Source organism: Chelonoidis abingdonii, chromosome 1 (assembly GCF_003597395.2).
Source record: "Chelonoidis abingdonii isolate Lonesome George chromosome 1, CheloAbing_2.0, whole genome shotgun sequence".
Taxonomy (NCBI): Eukaryota; Metazoa; Chordata; order Testudines; family Testudinidae; genus Chelonoidis; species Chelonoidis abingdonii.
The window spans coordinates 8,033,247-8,053,836 of record NC_133769.1 but is presented as its reverse complement, the minus strand read 5'-3'; the positions used below and the strand labels follow the sequence as shown (position 1 = coordinate 8,053,836).

Sequence of the window (20,590 nt, the reverse complement as noted above, 5' to 3'; positions counted from 1 at the left end):
CCAGCCGGCCGGGACCAGCCCGCGCCGCTCCAGCGCCGAGCGCATCGATCGGGCGGGCGGCCTATCGATTGCTCTGGCCTCCAGCGGAGCCTGGCTCTGGAGGAGAGAGGAGCTGGGGGAAGAGCTGGAGCTGTAGAGAGGGGGACTGGGGAAGTCAGCAATGGGGAGGAAGGAGGGATGGGGCAAGGGGGAGAGAAAAATAGAGTTAAGTGAAAGGTTTAAAAACATGGGAGGAGGGGAATTAATTGCTCAGATTAAACTGGGAAAATACCCGTGAATACCTTTATTTGGGAGTGATCAGACAGTGGGGTGGGCAGGGGGGAGAGACATGGGGAGCTGCAGCCCTGGTAGAAGCGTCCCCTGGAAAAAACAGTGGATAGCGAAGTTTGCACCAGTTTGCCTGAATACATTTGTTAGTCTCTAAGCGGCCACAAGTACTCCTCATTCAAAGGGCTAGTGTAACGGGAGGATGTGAGTGCAAGATTAGCATGGTGCAAGCTGGGCCGGTGCAAGGAAATTTCATGCCCTAGGTGAAACTTCCACTTTGTGCCACCTCCCACCCAGCTAACTCCGGCCCCCCATGTCAGCTAACCCAAACCCCTCCTGGGGAGCCTCCCCCTGCAGCAGTTAGCCCCCCCCCTCTGCAGTTAACCCTGCCCAGGGAGCCCCCCTGCAGCAGCTAACCCACCTGGGGAGACTCCCCCCCGCAACAGCTAACACTGGCTGGGGAGCCCTCCCCCACCCTCCACAGCAGCTAACCCCGCCCGGAGAGACTCCCCCCACGGAAGCTGAGCTCACCTCCGCTCCACCTCCTCTGCTGAGTATGCCGGTGCCGCTCTAATTCTCCTCCCCTCCCAGGCTTGTGGCACCGATTGGAGGAGAATTAGAGTGGGGGCTGTGTGCTCAGCGGAGGAGGCAGAGTGAAGATCTGGGGCAGGGAGCAGTACCCCTGTGTGGCCCCCCCTGTTACTGAGGATGGCCCTCCCCATACCCTTCCCGCCCAAGCTCACCTCCACTCTACCTCCTCGCCTGAGCAGGCTTTTAAGCGCCCCCAACCACTAGGCGCCCTAGGCGGCCACTTAGTTTGCCTAAATGGTTGCACCGGCCCTGGGTGCAAGGAACTGTAGCAGCAACCCGAAGCGTTAAAAACAGTCTTCAGTCTGGTCCTCAAAATCATGGCCTTTTAAAAAAGAAGGCATTTTGAATTTGTTTATATTCGCCTTATGGATTGGAGGTGTACGCCAACCGTGGGTAGGGTGAACGCCAATCGTCAGAGCTAACAATTTTATTTTTCTGAAGTGAACAGATTTTCAGGTAATCAGTTGACATCAGGAGCTGCTGGGACATCACTGAAGTTGTCAGTGCTGAAGGACTGCCTTGGTACTAGTTTTGGTGCAACTGCACCCGAGTTAGTGTGTTCAGTTCCAGGCACCACATCACCATAATTGTATTAACAAACTGGAGAGAGTTCAGAGAAGAGTAACAAATATAATTAGGGCTTCTGTTTTTTCAGTTCAATGTATTTAATTTTGGGAACTACCAATTTTTGCATTTTATGTAGGTATCCAATGTGTACTGTATATATTACTCAGTACTGGAGTATATACTGTAATGAGTAACCTTTGTAATGTTTCCTAGTGTGCTTTAACATAGCACTGTTCCAAACAGCATTATATTAAAGCATGTCATTAGGGTCTAGATGGAGCAATCAGTGCACTTCAAGTGCACCAATTAGTGCACATCAAGGGGCTGATGGGGGTCTGCTGACATATTACTGTGGCTCTGACATTGGTAAATTCTGGCTCCTTCTCAGGCCCAGGCTGGCAACCCCTGGTGTAGACGCTTACAGAGTTCCGTCAACATAAGCTGCCTTGCATCAGCCTAGCTCTGTAGAGACCAGGCCTAAGGCAGCCCCCTACAACAGCTCTTTGTTATTCCTTTAGTACTGCTGCCATAGAACCTATGGCACCTACCTCGTCACCACCACTTCTTAGAGCGCACTGGGATTTTCCTTGGTGGTCTCCTATTGTGAGCACTGACTTTCACTTGTGTGATTTAACAAGATCAGTTAGAGATAACTGCTGCTAAGGAGGCAGCGTGGGGAATTATAGAAAAATTCAGACTGAGTGGAAGATATACCCTCAACCTAGTGCAATATATGTTTATTGCAGTGCACTCTTTAGTTTCTTTGCACTTTTCACTTAGTACTGTGTTCTGGGTGCTGTGAAACACCATAGTAGGATAAGTTTTGTTGTTAAATGTTCACTGTTCCTGTAAGCAAGACATCATGTCTTTTTATGACAGCAGATCCAACTTATACAGTAGGGGACATGAGGGACAAAAGCAACCCCCCCAATCTTACTGGAAAGGAGATAGTGGATGGTTAGAAGCCTTAGAGCCCTATTCCTCTCTGTTAAGTATATAGTGTTCTTCACAGAGCAGCTGAAGTGGTCAAGTACAGGGCTGCTTTTTGTCCTGTGCTCATTGGGTCTGCTACACCCACAGAAATGTACCATCAGCTAGTTTAGGTGGCTGGTGGTGGCAGAGCATTCTACAGTTAATCACCAGTGAGGATTCCTTCACTTTCCTCGTCCACCAGAGACCGAGTTTATTAACCTTTCAGTCATGCTGCAAAGGCTATTTGCTTACCAAAGTTTTGATTTAGTAGGATGCATGGTTAGGGTAAATAGAATGGGCTAGTTTATAGTCCAAAGGGAATCCAACTGAAGGCACTAGCTTTGAGAGGTTGGTCCCACCTGTGCAAGTACCAGAACAGCAATTACTTCCATTTTTAATCTCACTGAGGCCTCATTTTATAGGCACTTTCTAGAGAAAATAGAGTGGAAATTACTGACCACTAGGTTTTTGAGAACAGCACAAGCCCTTTGATCATGCCACAACCTTGCACAATTAAGATTCTTACTATATCTTAATTCTTGTACTTGTTTATTATAAAACCAGTGCAACAGAAACATTAAAAACAAGTAAAACATTGTTTTTAAAAAACCCATTCCTTCCAAGTTCCTGCAGCGAAACAAGTACTCATGGTGGGAGAATTTTCATATTGAGATTTGTGGGGTCTAAATCTCAACCTAACTATAAACCCTACTCTACGTCCCACTGTATTTTCTACTATTTGAAAAGGCAAGAGACAGACGTTAAAGAGAAAATTAGAGCATCAGCTATCAGAATACTCCTGAAATTGATTTGCCAACCACTTAAGCAGCTGCATAGTTCCCTCCCCCCAAGATAAGTAAAGCAATTGCAGCACATAAAGTTTTCTGGACTCTACTTATAGGATCGAAGTTTGAAAGCAGTTATGGCTCAGCTAACTAATGACAGGGGCAAGGAACAGGCAATTAGCCAATGGTTTTGGGGAGGAAAAAAAAGAAAGGAGCCAACTACTCCTGAGTAAAGTTACACTTAAGCATAAATGGATAGAGGCCTTAGACTGTAAGCCTTCAGGTCAGGGATTCCTCTTCCCACATGACTAAAATGCCTACCATATTTTGACTGCTATATAAAACACACACAGAAAATGCTCTGGGACTCGTTAAAGTTGCCAATTATGAGGGTCATCAGTCAAAGCTGCAATTGGTTACACAGCAACATGGCTACCAAATAAAGTACAGTTTTGAAAAGTTACACTGATCATTTTAAAAAAAGTGAAATCTGCTCCAAATTAATCAATTGCATTGATCACTGAAACCTGTTCATCTCTGGCATTCCAATTTCCCCCATTGTCCCTCTCTTGTCTATCCCAACATTTCAGTTAAGATCTTCCTTTGCCACTCAGCAGCGCATTTCTGTTCAAATCTCTTTGGCTTCCTCTCCTGCCTTTTGCCTCAGATTCAATTCTAATCTTCAAGGCTTTGCTTCTGTCAACAATTCTGCTGTCATTTCTTTCTGATCTTCTTGTACTGTCACTGCTGTTTCCTTCTTTCTTTGCCTTGTTCCTTCTTTCATGCCACCACCACACGTATGGACCGCCTTTCCCCCGTTCCTTCTTTCATGCCACCACCACACGTATGGACCGCCTTTCCCCCAGTTCAAACTACAATCCTCTCAAAATTCCTTCTCACAATTACAACTCTTCTTTCAGAGTAACACTATTGACTAATAAAATGAAGAAGTACATAGCACTAGGCTAGGGGCGGGCAAACTTTTTGGCCTGAGGGCCGCATCAGGTTTTTGAAATTGTATGGAGGGCCGGTTAGGGGAGGTCCAGCCTGTGCCCCCTATCTGACCCCCCTGTTTCTTACCTCCTGGGACTCCTGTCCCATCCAACCCCCCATTCCCTGTCCTGACTGCCCCCCACTGTCTCATCCAACGCCTCCTTTCATTCCTGACTGCCCCCCTCCCCGGACCCCTTCTCCATCCAACCACCTCTTCTCCCTGTCCCTCTGATTGCCCCCAGAACCCCTGCCCCTGACTGCCCCTCACCACCCCATCCAACTCCCGCTCCCCTTTCTGACTGCCCCCCTGAGAACTCCTTCCTTCATTGAACTCCCATTCTCCACCCCCTATCCACACTCCCACCTCGAACTCTCCTGCCATCTATCCAGCTCCCGCCTTCACGCTCCCTGGAGCACCAGTGGCTGGTGGTGTGGCCAGAGCCCAGGACAGGCAACCACGCCGACCAGCTGGAGCCAGCCATGCCACTACACCTGGTAAGAGCTCGCAGCCCTGCTGCCCAGAGCGTTGAACTGGCAGCAGGGCGAGCTGATGCTGCGAGGGAAGAGGAACAGCGGAGTAGGGCCTCCCAGGACAGAAGCTCAGGAGCAGGCCAGATGTGGCCCACGGGCTGTAGTTTGCCCACCTCTGCTCTAGACAGTATTTTAAAGTTATTAAAAAAAACCACCACTGAAATAATACATCTGCCACTCAGAACTGTTTCTGTTTTAGAACAGGGGTCAGCAACCTTTCAGAAGCAGTGTGCCCAGTCTTCATTTATTCACTCTAATTTATGGTTTTGCGTCCTGGTAATACAATTTAATGCTTTTTAGAAGGTCTCTCTAAGTCTATATATTATATAACTAAACTAGTGTTGTATTGTAAAATAAACAAAGTTTTCAAAATGTTTAAGAAGCTTCATTTAAAATGAAATTAAAATGTTGATCTTATGCTGCCGGTCCACTTGGCCCACTGCTGGTCTGGGGTGCTGTTCACTTAAGTTGGCAGCGGGCTGAGCTAAGCCTGCGGCCGGGACCCTGGCTGGCAAGGGTCCGTCAGCCAGAACCCAAGACCAGCAGCAGGCTGTGTGGGGCCAGGACCCAGAGGGCTGGAGGCTGGGTATGTGGCGGGGGGTGAAGGAGTCAAACAGAGGGCTGAGTGTGTATGAGGGAGGTACAGGGCTCAGGGCAGGGGCCTGGAGGTGGTGCGGGGCTCAGGGCAGAGGGTGTGGTGTGGTGTGGTGTGATGGGACGGGACGGGACGGTCAGGGCTCAGGAGAGAGGGCTGGGTGACTGCCCCCTAAGAACTCTCTGCTCTGCTGCTCCTTGTCCCCTGACTACCCCGTCCTGGGACTCCTGCCCCCAACTGCCCCCCAGGACCCCACCCCCCTCTAAGCCTCCCTGTTCCTTGTCCTCGGACTCAACCCTATCCCCTACCTGTCACCTGACTGCCCCGACCCTTATCCACACTCCCGTCCCCAGCCAGACCCCCAGGACTCCCATGCCCTATCCAACTACTCCCTGCCCTAACAAGACCCCCAGAACTCCCAACCCATCCAACCCTCGCCCCCCCACCCCCGACTCCCTGCCTGCGTCAACCTCTCTCCACACTTCTGCCTCCTGTCAGGACTCCCAGAACTCCCAACTCATACAACCCCCCCAGCTCCTTGTCCCCTGAGCACCTCCTCCAGAGACCCCCCCACCCTAACTGCCCCCCTAGGACCCTCCTTGCTCCCAATTCCCTGACTCCTCTGACCCCTATCCACCCCCTGCCCCCTCACAAACCCCAGGACTCCCATGCCCCATCCAACCCACCCCACTCCCTGTCCCCTGACTGCCCCCAACCCTGGGCCCTTTACCTTGAAGCTCCACGCAGAGCCAGACACGCTGCCCCGCGGGACAGCACAGCCCCAGGCCTCAGAGCACTGCGCGAGGCGGTGGCAGAGCTCCACTTGAGCAAGGAGCGTCTGCTCCCCGCAGAGCCAAATGCGGCACCACGGGAGTGCGCAGCCCCGACCCCGAGCGCTGCATGCGGTGGCAGGGCTCCAGGGGAGGGGAGAAGGCAGGGGAGGGGCCGGCAGCTTGCTGCGCTCTGGCCCCTGAGCGCAGACCCCGCGCTTAGGCGTGCTGGGAGAGTGGGGCCATTTGCCCACCCTGTGCGCATGGCTATGCTTCTGCTCCCTGCTCCCGCGAGGGGAGCAGAGGGCAGAGAAGAGCAGGTGAGGCTGGGCAGGATTTTTAATGGCATGCTGGAGTCCGGGCAGGCTCCAGTGTGCCATTAAAAATTGGCTCGCGTGCCATCTTCGGCACGCGTGCCATCGGTTGCCGACCCATTTTAGAATATAAGATCCAAGGGACAGGATTGGTTATGCACCTTATCAGAAAAGGAACAAAACCCCAACTTTGTAGTATAATATGAAGCAAAGTGAATTGCATGTTTCCTTATGGCACTAGGCTACTGAACAGATGCATTACCCAGACTTTACACTTTCTTTTGAAACATGAGGCACTGGATATTCTTTGAGAATGCCAGATTACATAGGCAATTTTTTCTCTGAGGCCTTGTCTACACTACAGGGAAAATTCCATCTCAGCTATGCAATTTGAGTTATGTGAATAGTGTAACTCAAATCGACGTAGCTTAGATCTACTTACCGGGGAGTCCACACTACGCGATGTCCACAAGCGATTGATCTGCAGTCAATTGAGTGGGTCTTGACTAGACCTGCTAAGTTGACCACTGATGCATCAATCGCCACTCATGGATCCCCCGCTAAGTGTAGACAAGCCCTGAATAACATTTCCTGTGCTTCTCTACAGAAAACCCACATACCCACTATGTACTCCATAAACAGATTAAAAGCAGTAAAGAGCTGGTTTCAAAAAGTAATTGATTCTCTTTGATTTAGATATTCACACACGAGAAAACAAGAACGTTTGTTTCATGTAGGTGGTTTATTGTAAGATAATTTACAAATATTTTCAGGTTTTCCCCATTAATTCACAGAATGATGGACCAACAGTTTTATCAATATGGATATAAGCAGGTTAAACCAACTCTCTAGAATAGCTCCTCGTTTCTTTACCTATAAAAATACAAGAAATATTTAAAGTTCACACATATATCAAGACTATCTTTAAGTATACATATTACATTATCTCCACTGTCTTTTCATACTGCCCCACAAGCTTTTAACAGTTCTCACTTCAAATGCCCTCTCTGTTCTCCTAATTCTTCTTTAAACCCACTTCTTTCATAATCCTTTTCATATCAACTTCTACATTCCTACTACTGTAAATTCTACAGCGGGTAGGATAGTGTCTTGTCTGTGTATTTGTAAAATATTGTATATGCTTATGGTGCTATAACATTTAAAATGAATGATTATTTAAGGGAGTTCAGTGGCTCAAGGATATTGAATTAAACCACAAATAGGGTCAGAGTATTTGTGGACTTGTATACATTGTGTGAAGTATGGATTACTTTCAATTCCTCACACATTATGTGCATTAAAGCTCTCGAGAACCATAAGGCACACTATTATAAGCCTGTTACATATGTGGCAGCGTAGAGCAATACTGATGTTTAAAAACAATTTTCTATGGTACCACTGTTGACAAGATGCTATTACGCTCTAATTACAGATAGGCCCATACCAGACACTCCCCAAATGATTTCTCCAAAAGTTTAGGAGAAGAGGGCACTTAAAATTCAGATTTCTGTGTTGCAATGCAGACATATTTCTCATTAACTGCTTCAGGATCATCAGTGCCAAACCATTTTTTTTTTTGGAAGAATCTAGTTTCTACTTCATCACTTTACCTCTTGACTTTAGCTGAAACTTGCTTTCCGGTTATCCCCTGGTAATGTTGTTATGGGAAAAAACAGAACAAGCAGGTTAAGAAGCAACTCATGCAAACTAAGGGGAAGTTATTCTTGTGATTTAACCAAGGATGTGTCAATGAGCAGCCAAATTAAATACAAACTAAAGAGCGCATTAAAAACGCGCACACATGCAGTTGTGCCACAAGCTGTTTTCCGCCATTTCTGTACACACATTAGTTATGAATGCATTGATCTATATCTTTAATTAGAACACAAGTCTAATCTGCTGATTAGGTGCAATTTAAATTAATTCTGTGCAAATAAACCAATTATATGGGCTAAGCACAACCACCTATCATCGCCCATAGTGCACAGTGTTCTGCAGTTCCTAGCAGAGTGACAAAGTTTTGTATTTGTCAGCAAAACACACAAGTGCTAAACTGGTTTTATTTCATTAAAATGCGCATTTACATTCAACAAGCTCAAGTTCCATCCAACAGAAGTTATCCCTCACCTTCTAACCTACACAGCAGGCTGATCTATACAGAAGAAAGGTCAATCTCCTATGTAGGCTCCCCAAAACAAGAATTTACACTACACTAGAGAGATTTGGGGCTGTTTGAGCCAAGGGTGGATGAAAAAAGGCCCAGGTAATTATACCCATAGAATGGGGCAGAAATGGGCGTCCACTCAAAGGTGAGGAGGTGCAGGGGAAAGAGCCACTTCCCATGAACACGATGTAGCTTCATGGCTACAGAATCTTCTATACCAGCCAGCAGTTGCTGAGGCAAAATTTGAGCTGAATGCAGGGTTTAAGCATCATACCAGTCATGGGAATTTGTTAAAGCAGAATAAAGAACTCTTCAAGTATCAATGCATCATTTTTTCCTTTAGTTTTAGAACAGCTGTTCCTCCACTCTACCTATTTAATACAAGGTAAACAGCAGGACATTTGAACATGATAGCAATCTAAGTGAAAAGCCTTGTTGCATATTTATACAGATACTTACAGAGCAGCAGCACCAGAAATGATCTCAATAAGCTCCTTGGTGATGACAGCTTGACGGGTACGGTTGAATGTCAAGGTCAATTTGTCAATAATCTCAGCTACAAATAAAAATTTAAATTTAGATGGTAGAATCTGGAAATGGAAAAAATTAGATACACTTCCCTCTGATCTACTTGAGCAGAACACAGTACAACATAGTTGTTGGTGTGAATTAACAGAGCGACCCACTGCAATTTACTAAATATTGTTAACCACCAAGGAAAGGAAAAATAAAGGGTACTGCACGTCAAGATGTATTCTGGTACCTTATTTTGTCAGCTGAAGGTCAACTTTAATTATAATACCTTAAACTAGTGAATGCAATGTGGTGTAATTTGTTAAAGCAATCTAGTATTATAGTATGAGACCTCACTATCTGCTATTCAGTCTCCCGCAGCTGGGCTGCAATGTGCCCCCCCATGGCTAGCTATACTGAAAACGAAAAGCTGCAGTTGTTTAAGCAAGTTACCACTGTTCTGACCAGCAGAAATGTCTAACTGGGAATCTAACTGGTCTTCCATTAATTCCTTCTTGGAGCTGGAGCTAGACCTCCCTCGTGTGTTGAGGGAAGGAGGCCAGCAAGGAAACGTACCCAAACTCCTTCTGTTGCCCTCTCCCTCACATAATAGGGGCTTTCTGAATTCACTGTGCTATTCTCCGCACACTGTGACTGTATATTTAAAAACATAAAAACATCCTTACCTCTGCGTACTAAAACTGACAGCAATTTGCTTTCCCTCATTAGTGGCGATTTCTCACTTTTTGCTTTGCACTCAGCTTAGACAATATAAATGGACATGTGTCATAAACAGATAGCTAAGGGTTAATGTTTCTTTTACCTGCAAAGGGTTAACAAAGGAAACCAAACACCTGACAAGAGGACCAATCAGGAAACCGGATTTTTCAAAGCTTAAGGGAGGGAATTTGGGGGTGTTTCTTGGTCTTGGGTCTTTGTCTGTTGTGCCTCTCAGCTATGAGAGGGGCTATTGGTCCAGTCGCTCTAATCTTCTGTTTCCCAGTTGTAAGTACAAAGTTAGCAAAGTAAGTCTTTTAAATTGTTTGCTGTATTTGCATCTGTGTATCTGGCTGGTGGAGTCTTTATGTGTATTTGGCTATAAATATGCTAAATTGTATTGTTTTTGGAAGGCTGTTATCTCTTTTCTATTGTTTATTCATTTTCTATAAGTTGAAAACCTGTATCTTACCATCTAGTTTACAGAGAACTGTTTTACTATTTTTCTTTTTAATAAAAGTTTTGCTTTTTAAGACCTGTTGATTTTTGTTCTTAGTTGACCCACCAGGAATTGGTGGGAGAAAGGAAAGACAGGGGGAGGGGAGAAACTGTCTCTCTGGGTCAACTCTCCAGGTCCAAGGCGGGAGAAGCTACGGGAAGAGAGTAAGATTTTCTGTTGCCTTGTCTTTGTTTGTCTCTTTGTGGAAGAGAGGAGACATGCTTCTTGGTATTGTGATGTACAAGGTTGCAATACTCTCAGTTAGCCCAGAGAGAAATTCGTGGGGGAGGAGTGTGGGGGGATGGTTTATTTCCCTTGTGGTAAGACTCAGAGCCTTGAGTCTTGGGGGTTCCCCAGGGAAGTTTGGGGACCAAGTGAGCAAACATTGGAATTGGCTGTGGCAGCGATATCAAATCTAAGCTGGTAATTAAGCTTAGAGGGGTTCTGCTAGCTTCTCAGTTTATGAACGCTAAGGTTCAAATCTGAGTAGGAACTATGATATCAGTGGCAGCGAAGTGCGAAAGATAGAATCCAAAGCCAGTAAGATTATTAATTTGCTTCTGCTAGCTGGTTCTAAGCAGAAGGGAAAGGGTTTATTTTTTTAAACTGCAGACAGAGATTTTTTTTTCCCTTGCTCCCTGCTAGCGTGTGCATAGGGAGGGCTATTAAAAGGTATGACGGTCGTTTGTTAAACAAACAGCCTTAAGTGGTCAGCAAGCACTCCAGCCAGAACACATTTGTAAAAACAAAAGAGGTTCTCTTTTGCTTTAACTGTTGTGGAGAGGTGTAAAGTTATAAAAGACACGTTGACTAGCACTGTTGCCAGGAGACAGAGAGGCAGCAGTTCAGACAATAACCAGCAGAGGGCACCCCACAACAAGACAACAAGAACCATGATACCGGACTGAAACAGGAGCTAGCAAGACTGGAGGCAGAGGCACAAATCAGAAATGCAGACCACAAGCGAGACATGGAAAACAACTACAAATTGAATAAAAGAAAAAGAGATGGAGCTGAGAGAAAGAGAAAGAGAGCCAGCCAAGGAGAGAGCTGGGATAAAAGAGAAAGCCTACAAAAGAGAACAAGCAAGCCAAATAGCGCACAAACGAGAGATGCAAAAACACCAACAAGAGATGGAAAAACAGAGGGAGGCCACGGCAGGCCCTGGAATTAGAAGGCTAAGCAACAGTAACCAACCAATCCTAACCAACCTCACAGTTGTTGGTTCAACGCACAAGAAATTTCCCGACATACAAGGCAGGTGATGACACTGAGCCTTCTTAGAAAATTTTGAAAGAGGATGCCACAGCATAAATGATTAAATGTTGGTTGCAACACTGAAAGGGAGATGTTTAAATCCAACAGTATATTTTCCTGGAATTAAAAAAAAGAAAAAGCAAGCATAGAAGCTCTCGATCTTAGGCTGTGGAAACCATTCGTCACAACAACATGGTGGTAATTAGAGCTGATCAAATAATATATGTTAGCTAGCATTTTTTTTTTTTTTTTAAATTAAGTCATCCAAAAAAGTACCTATGGCTGCAAGTACCACTCTGTTTACCACACTGCAGTAGCTCAGTCCAAAAACTTAGAGGTTGTGGCCAGAGTAGGAAAAAAAATTGATTCAACTCCTAAACTCTATTGCTTGTCCACCAACCTGCTGGGTGACCTTGGGTATGATATTTAAAAATTTGCTTCAGTCTCCCCATCTATAAAATTGATGCCACAGTAATTGCAATGGGTTTGAGAGGCTTAATTAAAAGTTTATGGAGCTTTTTGAAATCTCAGCTCAACAGACACTGAAAAAGCGTAAAGTACTCGTGGCAGTCGTAGGGCCAGCCCAGTACTTTACACTCTTACACAGGAATCTTGCATTCTGCTTCTCGCCAGAGCCTTCTGCTTTCCATATTGAGGGAACTAGGTACCAAGACTATAACGTCACTGAGCAGCAGCCCCTTTTTCTTAGGTACTGAGTAAGGCTATTGTCTCTGGAAGGGCTGTATTGGCTGAAGAGATAGCAACTAGGATTTTGGGCCATGAAAAGTGGGGGATGGGCTAGAATAGCGAACACTGAAAATATACAAGTGAGATGGTGAACTTCTGATTAATCCTGCTAGACTGCTGAAGTCCTGTAAACACCCCCAAGAGTATTCTTACAAGCATTTTTGCTAGCGCTGTCCATAGCAGTCATTCTGGCACTCTGCTCGCTGGTGGCGGATTCCTTCAGAGAGTAGAAGAGGATGTTTGCTAATGTAAACTCTTGGTAGTTTCGCAGCACGTCAGCATCAATATCATCATAGATACTAATGCTTTCTGTAAGAATAGGTAAGAGTGGAGATTAAAAACCCGACAAAACTAGTCACATCCTACTGAAGATACTGTGGCATTAAACGTTACTGACATGTTTTTGCTTCCTAGCACCCAACCTCGTTCACACTGAAATCAAATTTTATTTTAATTTCAACATCTTGTTTGATATAAAACAGGCAAAATCAAGTCCCCGTCAACAGAGGCCAAATCACATACTGTGCTAATGTGGTAGTAAAAAAAACCCAAAACAACTTGACTTAAAAATCCCACCCTCACAAATGACATCCTTGGATTGCCAGACATTTAAGTACACAACCAGGCAAAAAGTAAGTAAAATGGGGTAGTGTTATGACAACTAACTGACAGACCATGAAATATATGGTCTTTCAAGAGTTATTCATTGAATTGGACTGCATAGTTAATTTTACTACTTACCAGCACCAGCAACTGTATCAAGAGAGTAGAAAGGTTTTTCATCTGTCTTGTAGGAGATGACAGACCTACACGAGAAATGATTTTTAAAGATCTTTATTACTGTAAAAAAAAAGTCTCTACTGTAATTCTAATCTAAAAATTGATGAAAAACACTTTTGTTTTCCAAAACCTGAGATTAGCGTTCCGTGGTGCTGTTGTGAACAGCTGACACCTCAAACAACCAAGAACAGAAAACTCCTTATACTACTTCTGTTGTAACACCATCAACTATAACAGGAATAAAGAACAGAACTCAGAACATAGCTCGACAGGTATGTGCTTTCCAGTAGTTGTTAAAGCACATCTAAGCTTACACATGTATTATGATTGTTTGAAATCTTGACTTTTTTAAACAAAAAAATAAGCATGTCAGTTTACCATAAGTTTTTAGATGTCGTCACTAGACTAACATACCATTTGCATATATTGTATGAGTCTACATAAAACCTTCCACCCTATTCCTTTCTGTGCACTCTTAAAACAAAAGACAGACATCTGAAGACCAGTCTCAGTTTATCTTGCCTGAATCGATTGTAGATGACAGATCCTTCATCGAATTCATATCCAGAGTTTAGCAGTTCTAAGGCAATAACTGAAGCATCTCCAAAGCTGGGGGGTTTCCTTCCCACTTCTTTGAATGTCACCAGGAAATGGTTACTGTGTGTTCTAAAATAAAACCAAGCCTGTGTAAAACCTGAGCCAATGTGCTATTGTAGAACCCAACTATAGGCCTTGATTTAGGCAAACACTTAAGCCCACGCTTTGCTTTAAGCACACAAACTGACCCACTGACTTTAAATGGGACTACTGGTGTGCTTACAGTAAAGCATATGCATCAGTGCTTTTCTGGATTGGGGCCTAGATGAAAGGAAATTTAGTTATTTAAAATATGGCTCACTGGAATAGCTTCATGAGATGTACCTCTAATTTTTACAATAGTGAGAGTCTTGTCAGCAATCACATTCTCATTCCAACATAGTTCAGTACAGTGCAACAATTAACACAGAACACAATTCAGCAAAAAACTTTAGCATAATTGCAGGAATTTGTTCTACAGAAACTTGATTTTTTTTCACAGCCATTTTAAAATAAATTAGCCTACGCATTTCAAGCTGTTTATTAAAGGATAGCCCTGAAATTTCTCCTATAGACAATTTAAAGCAGTGCTCACCAACCCGTCGATCGCGATTGGCTGGTTGATTCTGGAGTCTCTCCCAGTCGATCATGATCTCCAGCCACAGCAACATAATGGGGTTGCCTGCTGCAGCCCCATGTCACTCCCAGAAGTGGCCAGCACACCCCTGCCAGTGCACAGATGGGGGAGGGGTCTCCGTGCACTGCCCCCGCAACTCCATTGGCCAGGAACAGGGAGCTGTGGCAGATGGGAGGTGCAGGGGCAGTGCCTGCAGAGAGGGGCAGCATGCAGAGTCATGTGTTCCCTCCACAGTGCAATGGCCCCTTCTGGGAGTAGCATGGCCATGTGGAGCACTGCTGGTTGGCAAGGTGGCCTGGCTTGTGATAATGAGGAGGGGCCGATGTGTCTGAGTGGGACTCAGACAGGGCGTGAGCCTGCCTTAGCCCCACTGCACTGCCAGAAGCCCCTTCAGGTAAGTGCCCCCCCACAGCGGGAGCCTGCACCCCAACTGCCTCCCAGAGCCAGCAGCCTACAACACCCTACACCCCAACACTTTGCTCCAGAGCCCCCTCCTGCACCTATATGCACCCCTCACCCCCTCCTGCACACCAACCCCCTGCCCCAGGCTCAGCCCAGAGCTCTCTCCCACACAGTGAATCCCTCAGCCCCGTTCCAGGGCCTGCATCCTCACCCAAACCTCAAACCCCTGTCAACCCCAGCCCAGTGAAAGTGAGGGAGGGTGAGGAAGAGTAACTGTGGGGAGTGGAAATGGAGTGAGTGGGGCAGCGTAGATTCTGGGCTGCCCTTAAATTCAAAAAGTGATCTTAGGCGTAAAAAGGTCGGAGACCACTGATTTAAAGCATTACTACTCAAAGATTACCTTTGAAGCAGGCCTCTTAACTTGTCACCCACTCCAACCACCATGACCTCTTTCCCTGCATCTGAGAGGGTGCTAATTTCAGTTTTTATGGCTTTAGCAACAGAGGTATGGATAGCACCACAAAGACCACGATCAGAGGACACACCAATAATGAGGTGTTTCTTCTTGTCTTCAGCGACCTTAATTTCTGCTTTCTCATAGAGAGCTGGAGAAAAAAAAAAAAGGCAGGAAAAATTGCATTCAAGCATATTCATCCCTAGCAATGTCTCTTAGGAGACATTTTGATGTTGACTAAACATATTAGCACCTATTCTGACTAGAACCATTTCTAAAGGGACGCCATTCACACTTTTGTCTGCCTATTGATGATATAATTAACCCTTAAGGTTATTGTATCTTTCTGTGTCAGTTATTTTTTAAATAATGGTTTACTCCTGTGCATTTGGCCCTGCTCTGTGTCTAGTCAGTTTCACTGTTGTGTTGATGCATTAGTCTTGTACATCATTCCAAAGGTAGCTCAGGTGCATGCTTTTCCCCATGCTTTGTAATAGCGTGTTTACCAGTAACAGCAAAGTTTAAGCTGAAGATGTACCAAACAGGCACACGAGTGCAGAAAGAGGACAAGAGAAGAGAGGAGGTGGACCCCAAATTATTAGGTGTTGCTGTTTCCAAGCTAAACCAAAAGACCATTATAAACATGGACAGGAAACAGAAATTTCCTTATGTTTTCTAAAAAGCTTTTACAAGTTAGGACATAATATTTAAGGGAAGCTAACAGAAAATGAATTTAAAAATATTTAACATTCACATCGTCGGTAAGATATGGATTCTCCTTTCGAAAGTCTCACCCAGAAAGTCTGATAAGCATATAGGGGATTTAGGAGCACAAGTCTTATTGAAATTCTGCCCCTCGATTCTTATGTCAGACACTACACAAACAATTTATCTTACCCAAGGATCCTACTCCATACACTCTAGCTGGTTTCAGTTCCCTCTCGGCTCTGGCATACTTCGCTGCAGCAACCATCTTCATGGACTTTGTAATTTTCTGGATATTCTTGATGGACTTTAAACGCCTGGTAACTACAAGCATTTGAGGGTTAAAATTGGGCTAAAGTTTCTAGCAGTCACAAATTAATCAGCTTCAATGAGATAGAGAGAGAAAGTTGACAATATAAAAAAATTCAAGTGAGATTAAACATAACTGTAAATGTAATCTGTAAACTAGCAAAATAATAAAAGCAGTAATTTAGACTGCTCCACTTTTTCCTATAAATGGAACAGACGGTCAGTTTTCAGAATGGAGAGAGATAAATAGCAGTATCCCTCAAGGATTTGTACCAGGTCCAATGGTGTTCAACATATTCATAAATAATCTGGAAAAAGGGATAAACAGTGAGGAGGCAAAGTTTGTAGATACAAAATTATTCGAAATAGTTAAGTCCAAAGCAGATTGTGAAGAGTTACAAAGGGATCTCTCAAAACTAGGTGACTGGGCAACAAAATGGCAGATGAAATTCAATGCTGATAAATGCAAAGTAATTGGGGAAAACATAATCCCAACAAACCTAAAAACGATGGGATCTAAATTAGCTGTTACCACTCAAGAAAGAGATCTTGGAGTCATTTTGGACAGTTCTCTGAAAACATCCACTCAATGTGCAGCAACAGTTAAAAAAGCTAACAGAATGTTGGGAACCATTAGGAGAGGGATGATATTTTCTGTTTTAGTATCTATAATGCTACTATATAAATCCATGGTACGCCCATACCATGAATAGTGCATGCAGTTCTGGTCACCCCATCTCAAAAACCGATACATTAGAAATGGAAAGGAACTGAGAAGGGCAACAAAAATGAATAGGGATATGGAACAGCTTCTATATGAGAAGAGATTAAAAAGACTGGGACTACGCAGCATGGAAAACAGGAAACTAAGGGAGGATATGATCGAGGTCTATAAAATCATCAATGGTGTGTAGAAAGTGAATAAGGAAGTGTTATTTACTTCTTCACATAACACAAGAACTACAGGTCACCCATTCACATTAACAGGCAGCAGGTTTAAAACAAACAAAAGGAAGTACTTCTTCATACAACACTAGGTCAACCAATGGAACTCCTTGCCAGAGAATGCTGTGAATGCCAAAGACTATAGCTAGATTCAAAAAGAAAGAATGACAAATTCATGGAGCCTAGATCCATAATGGGTAATAGCCAAGATGGTCAGGGATCCAACCTCATGCTCTGGGTGTCTGAGGGCCAGATGCTGGGACTGGATGACAGGGGATGGATCACTTGAAGACTGCCTTGTTCTTTTATTCCCTCTTAAGCATCTGGCACTGGCCACTGGGCTAGATGTACCATTGGTCTCACCCAGTGCGGGCATTCTTATGTTCCTAAATAAACGTGTATAGAACTAACCTGCAGTGCATTTACCTGGAGAACAGACTCTTTTCTACAGAGGAGAAATTTTTCATAGCTCCAAAAACAGAAACTGACGCAGTCGGGGTTTAAGCTAAAGCTCCATATTCATGTAGGTCTTATTTTTCCCAGTCCGTCTCTAACTTTTTTCATGAATGCCCCTCTCAAGTCATCATGCCTGTTCCCTGCAGTAAATGCAGCTCAGTATTTTAAAGACACAGTCGGGTCAAATTTGGTCCCAAGTTTAGATTTTGGCAAAGCAAGCACATTTTATATAAGACAAGACTTTTAGAAATGTTACTATGAATTAAAAAAAAAAACCAACTGAAAGAAATGGAAAAGGATTTCAAAAAGACGAAGACTAACTAAATTCCCCTGCATTATTTGTGATAGAGATTGGAACACTTTACTAGTACATGAAAACCTAAAAGAGTGATTTGATAAGATGAAAAACAAGTAAAACTGAAAGGTTTGTTTTTATTGTCCAAAGTGACAGAAATACACAGTCTACAAAAAAAAAAAAAAAACAGAGAAAAGTAAATTCAATTTTTAAAATTATTTGTTTTAATAAGCAAAAATATCAGCAAGGATTTTTTGAAGTTATACTTTTAACTTAATATAGTGTTTTTAAATGAAATCAGTTTCCTTTAAATACATTTACCTTTTATTGAATGTTGTCTTTTTTTAAAGGAAGACTGATTATTTATGGGTAAATTCAGGCTTATGAAAACAAGATGCTGATGGCATTGACTAGAAATGGTCACAGAGTAAGCAGCTTCTCTTTACAATTTGATTGGTGACAGCCAGGTTACTCTCCAAAACACAGATCAGCCAGCAAGTGATTTTGTGGTTACAAGGAGCCCTGAACCTCCAGAATCAGGTTGTGGCTGAAACTAGTTTACCCTTGTTTATCAAATCTACATTTAAACCTTACTTATTTGGAGGGGTATGAGTTTATTAATGCATTGTGCCACCAAGTCCCAATATTATTATGACACTAATTTTGCCATTTTCAAAAAGAAGTTTAGCAACTAAACAACTAAAATGAGTACCTACAATACTAAGGTTTGGAAATAGAATAAAGTTAAAGGCAGGCACAGCAGCCTTCCCTCAAAGTCCTTGGTTTTTGTAAATATGCATATGAAAAATAACTTATTTCTTGTATTTAGTTTAAAACTACTCATGCAGTTGCCTTTTTAAATTTCAGTTACATACCCTTATTCTGGTCTACCCACACCACCAACTGGATGCCATTAACGGAGCTTTTCTGTTTAAGTACCTTCTGCAAACACAGGAATGTGAAGACCCTCTTACGACTGTCATTTTAGACAATTTATCACCAAGTCTCCCATCTGGCAGAGCTGGTCTCCTAACCAACACAACTTCAAAGCCTCCAAGTCTACATTTTAAAATTTAAAAACAGCAAAATTTTTCCTTCATATTCAATTTACTGAATCGAGACCATTATAGTTTGAGTGAATACTGCATTTTAAGAATGTGCCTCTGCAACACATCCCATTCCTCTCATCTCCTACCATATTATAAACAAATCAGAAGTACTTACTGTCCTTTAAAGTGGCCATATTCCTGACTTGGCCCCTGAAAATTAACAGAAACATTGTGTGTTAAGTGCAACTCCAACAAGTCACCACAGTCTCCTATTTTCCAGAGATGAGAGATTTATATTTGCAAATGTAAAAGTGGGTTGTTGTTGCTTCTTAATTAAGCTACTACAGAAAACATATTTCATTCTGTATTGATTCATATTCTGCACCTTATTCATATCTTCTCTTTTTCCTTTCTCCCCATGCAGAGCACATCTTTGTTTTATATTTTATTGTTATGCAATGCTGATTAAATGTAACATACGGCTCTGTACAGTACCCACTATCCCGAAGAAACTGTTATTGATGATCAGCTATAAACAGGGGATAGCAGGGAGGAAATCGCAAAGATGGGAGAAAACAGACATCCATAACTTCAAAAGATATAGGGACATCTATGATAATTAATGAGTAAATGGATGATATCTCCCTTCAGTATCTGATCACTGTGATGTTAGCAGCCTCTGTCACCTACAAGGGCAGGTTAGCTTTTCTCTTTTTTGCCAGGCATTGTTCATCTAACCCTAAAATTTATAGCCCCTGCTCCTATAAACTCACTTCTTTCAGCTGGCCTCCCACTACTAACTGTCCACCTGCTCACATGCTTCACCTGACAGACCTGTAATTTAATTCATACAATTTAACATTAAAATTTAAAAGAAAAACATTTAAAATAAAATGTGAGACAAATTGGACTGGATTTTGCGTTCGGTCCCACCACCTTCCTTAATCTGTATTTCACTCATCAAGCTTGTATGGTCTTCGGGGCAGTGAATCTATCTTCCCTGGTAGGTTAAAGCAGCAACAACGTCCAGATAAGCGATCTTTCATTCAAGCTACATTACGGTAAAATCCTCCTTATCTGAGCAGCCCCCCTCCCCGAGCTTCACAGAACAGCCCCGCGAACTCCCCCTTAACCTGGCGCGCAGCTCCTCTCCCCAGCAGTGGGGTCTGACCAGAGAGAAGGGCCGGGGGGCTCAGTGCATCGCCCCGATACTCCAGCTCCCCCGGATGTGACCGCGTTGGGGGGAAGGGAGCAAAGGGAGCTCCCGGGGGCCGGAACGGGCCACTCCTGGTGCAGCCCCCTGCCCTGTTCACTGACCTAGCAAGAGCCAGGCACCGGGGTGTTCGGGTGCCCCCCCCATACCCCGACCCAGGGGCCAGCCCCGCCCCCTGCAGCACCCCCGTTATCCTCAGCCGCAGCCGCCCTCTGCTCGCCCGCAGGCCCGATGCTCCCTGGGCCGCCGCGCCTCCCTCGCCGCGTCCCCACCCCGGGGTCCCGCTCCCCCTCGGCAGCCGCAGATCCGGCCCGCGCCCCTCCCCCCCGTTACCATTGCGGCTGGTAGAGCAGGACCGCGGCTCCTCGGGAGAACATGGCGAGGCCTCTCCCCGCTGCTGGCTGCTGCCGCCCGGCTGAAGGTCAAAGCCTCCGCACAGCGCACGCGCCGCGACCGACAGGGGCGGGGCGAAGGGCGTTCTCGTGGC

General features: G+C 44.4%; 1 protein-coding gene across 4 annotated transcripts; it reads right to left on the bottom strand.

Annotated features, from left to right (window-relative positions):
• Window positions 1-7,108: 7,108 nt before the first annotated feature.
• Window positions 7,109-20,562, bottom strand: ATP5F1C (ATP synthase F1 subunit gamma). Of its 4 annotated transcripts, XM_032773326.2 has the most exons (11): window positions 20,437-20,518; window positions 19,664-19,724; window positions 19,066-19,100; window positions 16,029-16,160; window positions 15,078-15,282; window positions 13,585-13,728; window positions 13,024-13,088; window positions 12,436-12,591; window positions 9,009-9,105; window positions 7,996-8,033; window positions 7,109-7,258 (listed from the first exon to the last, which is right to left on the bottom strand). In XM_032773326.2, the coding sequence occupies exons 3-10, from the start codon at window positions 19,082-19,084 to the stop codon at window positions 8,027-8,029; spliced, it is 825 nt and encodes a 274-aa protein (XP_032629217.1). In that variant the 5' UTR covers window positions 19,085-19,100; window positions 19,664-19,724; window positions 20,437-20,518; the 3' UTR covers window positions 7,109-7,258; window positions 7,996-8,026. The 4 variants fall into 4 exon arrangements, with proteins under 4 accessions (XP_032629217.1, XP_032629213.1, XP_032629215.1 ...); XM_032773322.2 differs by lacking the exon at window positions 19,664-19,724 and having other exon boundaries at window positions 20,437-20,562; XM_032773324.2 differs by lacking the exons at window positions 7,996-8,033; window positions 19,664-19,724 and having other exon boundaries at window positions 20,437-20,562.
• Between the last annotated feature and the right edge of the window lie 28 nt (window positions 20,563-20,590).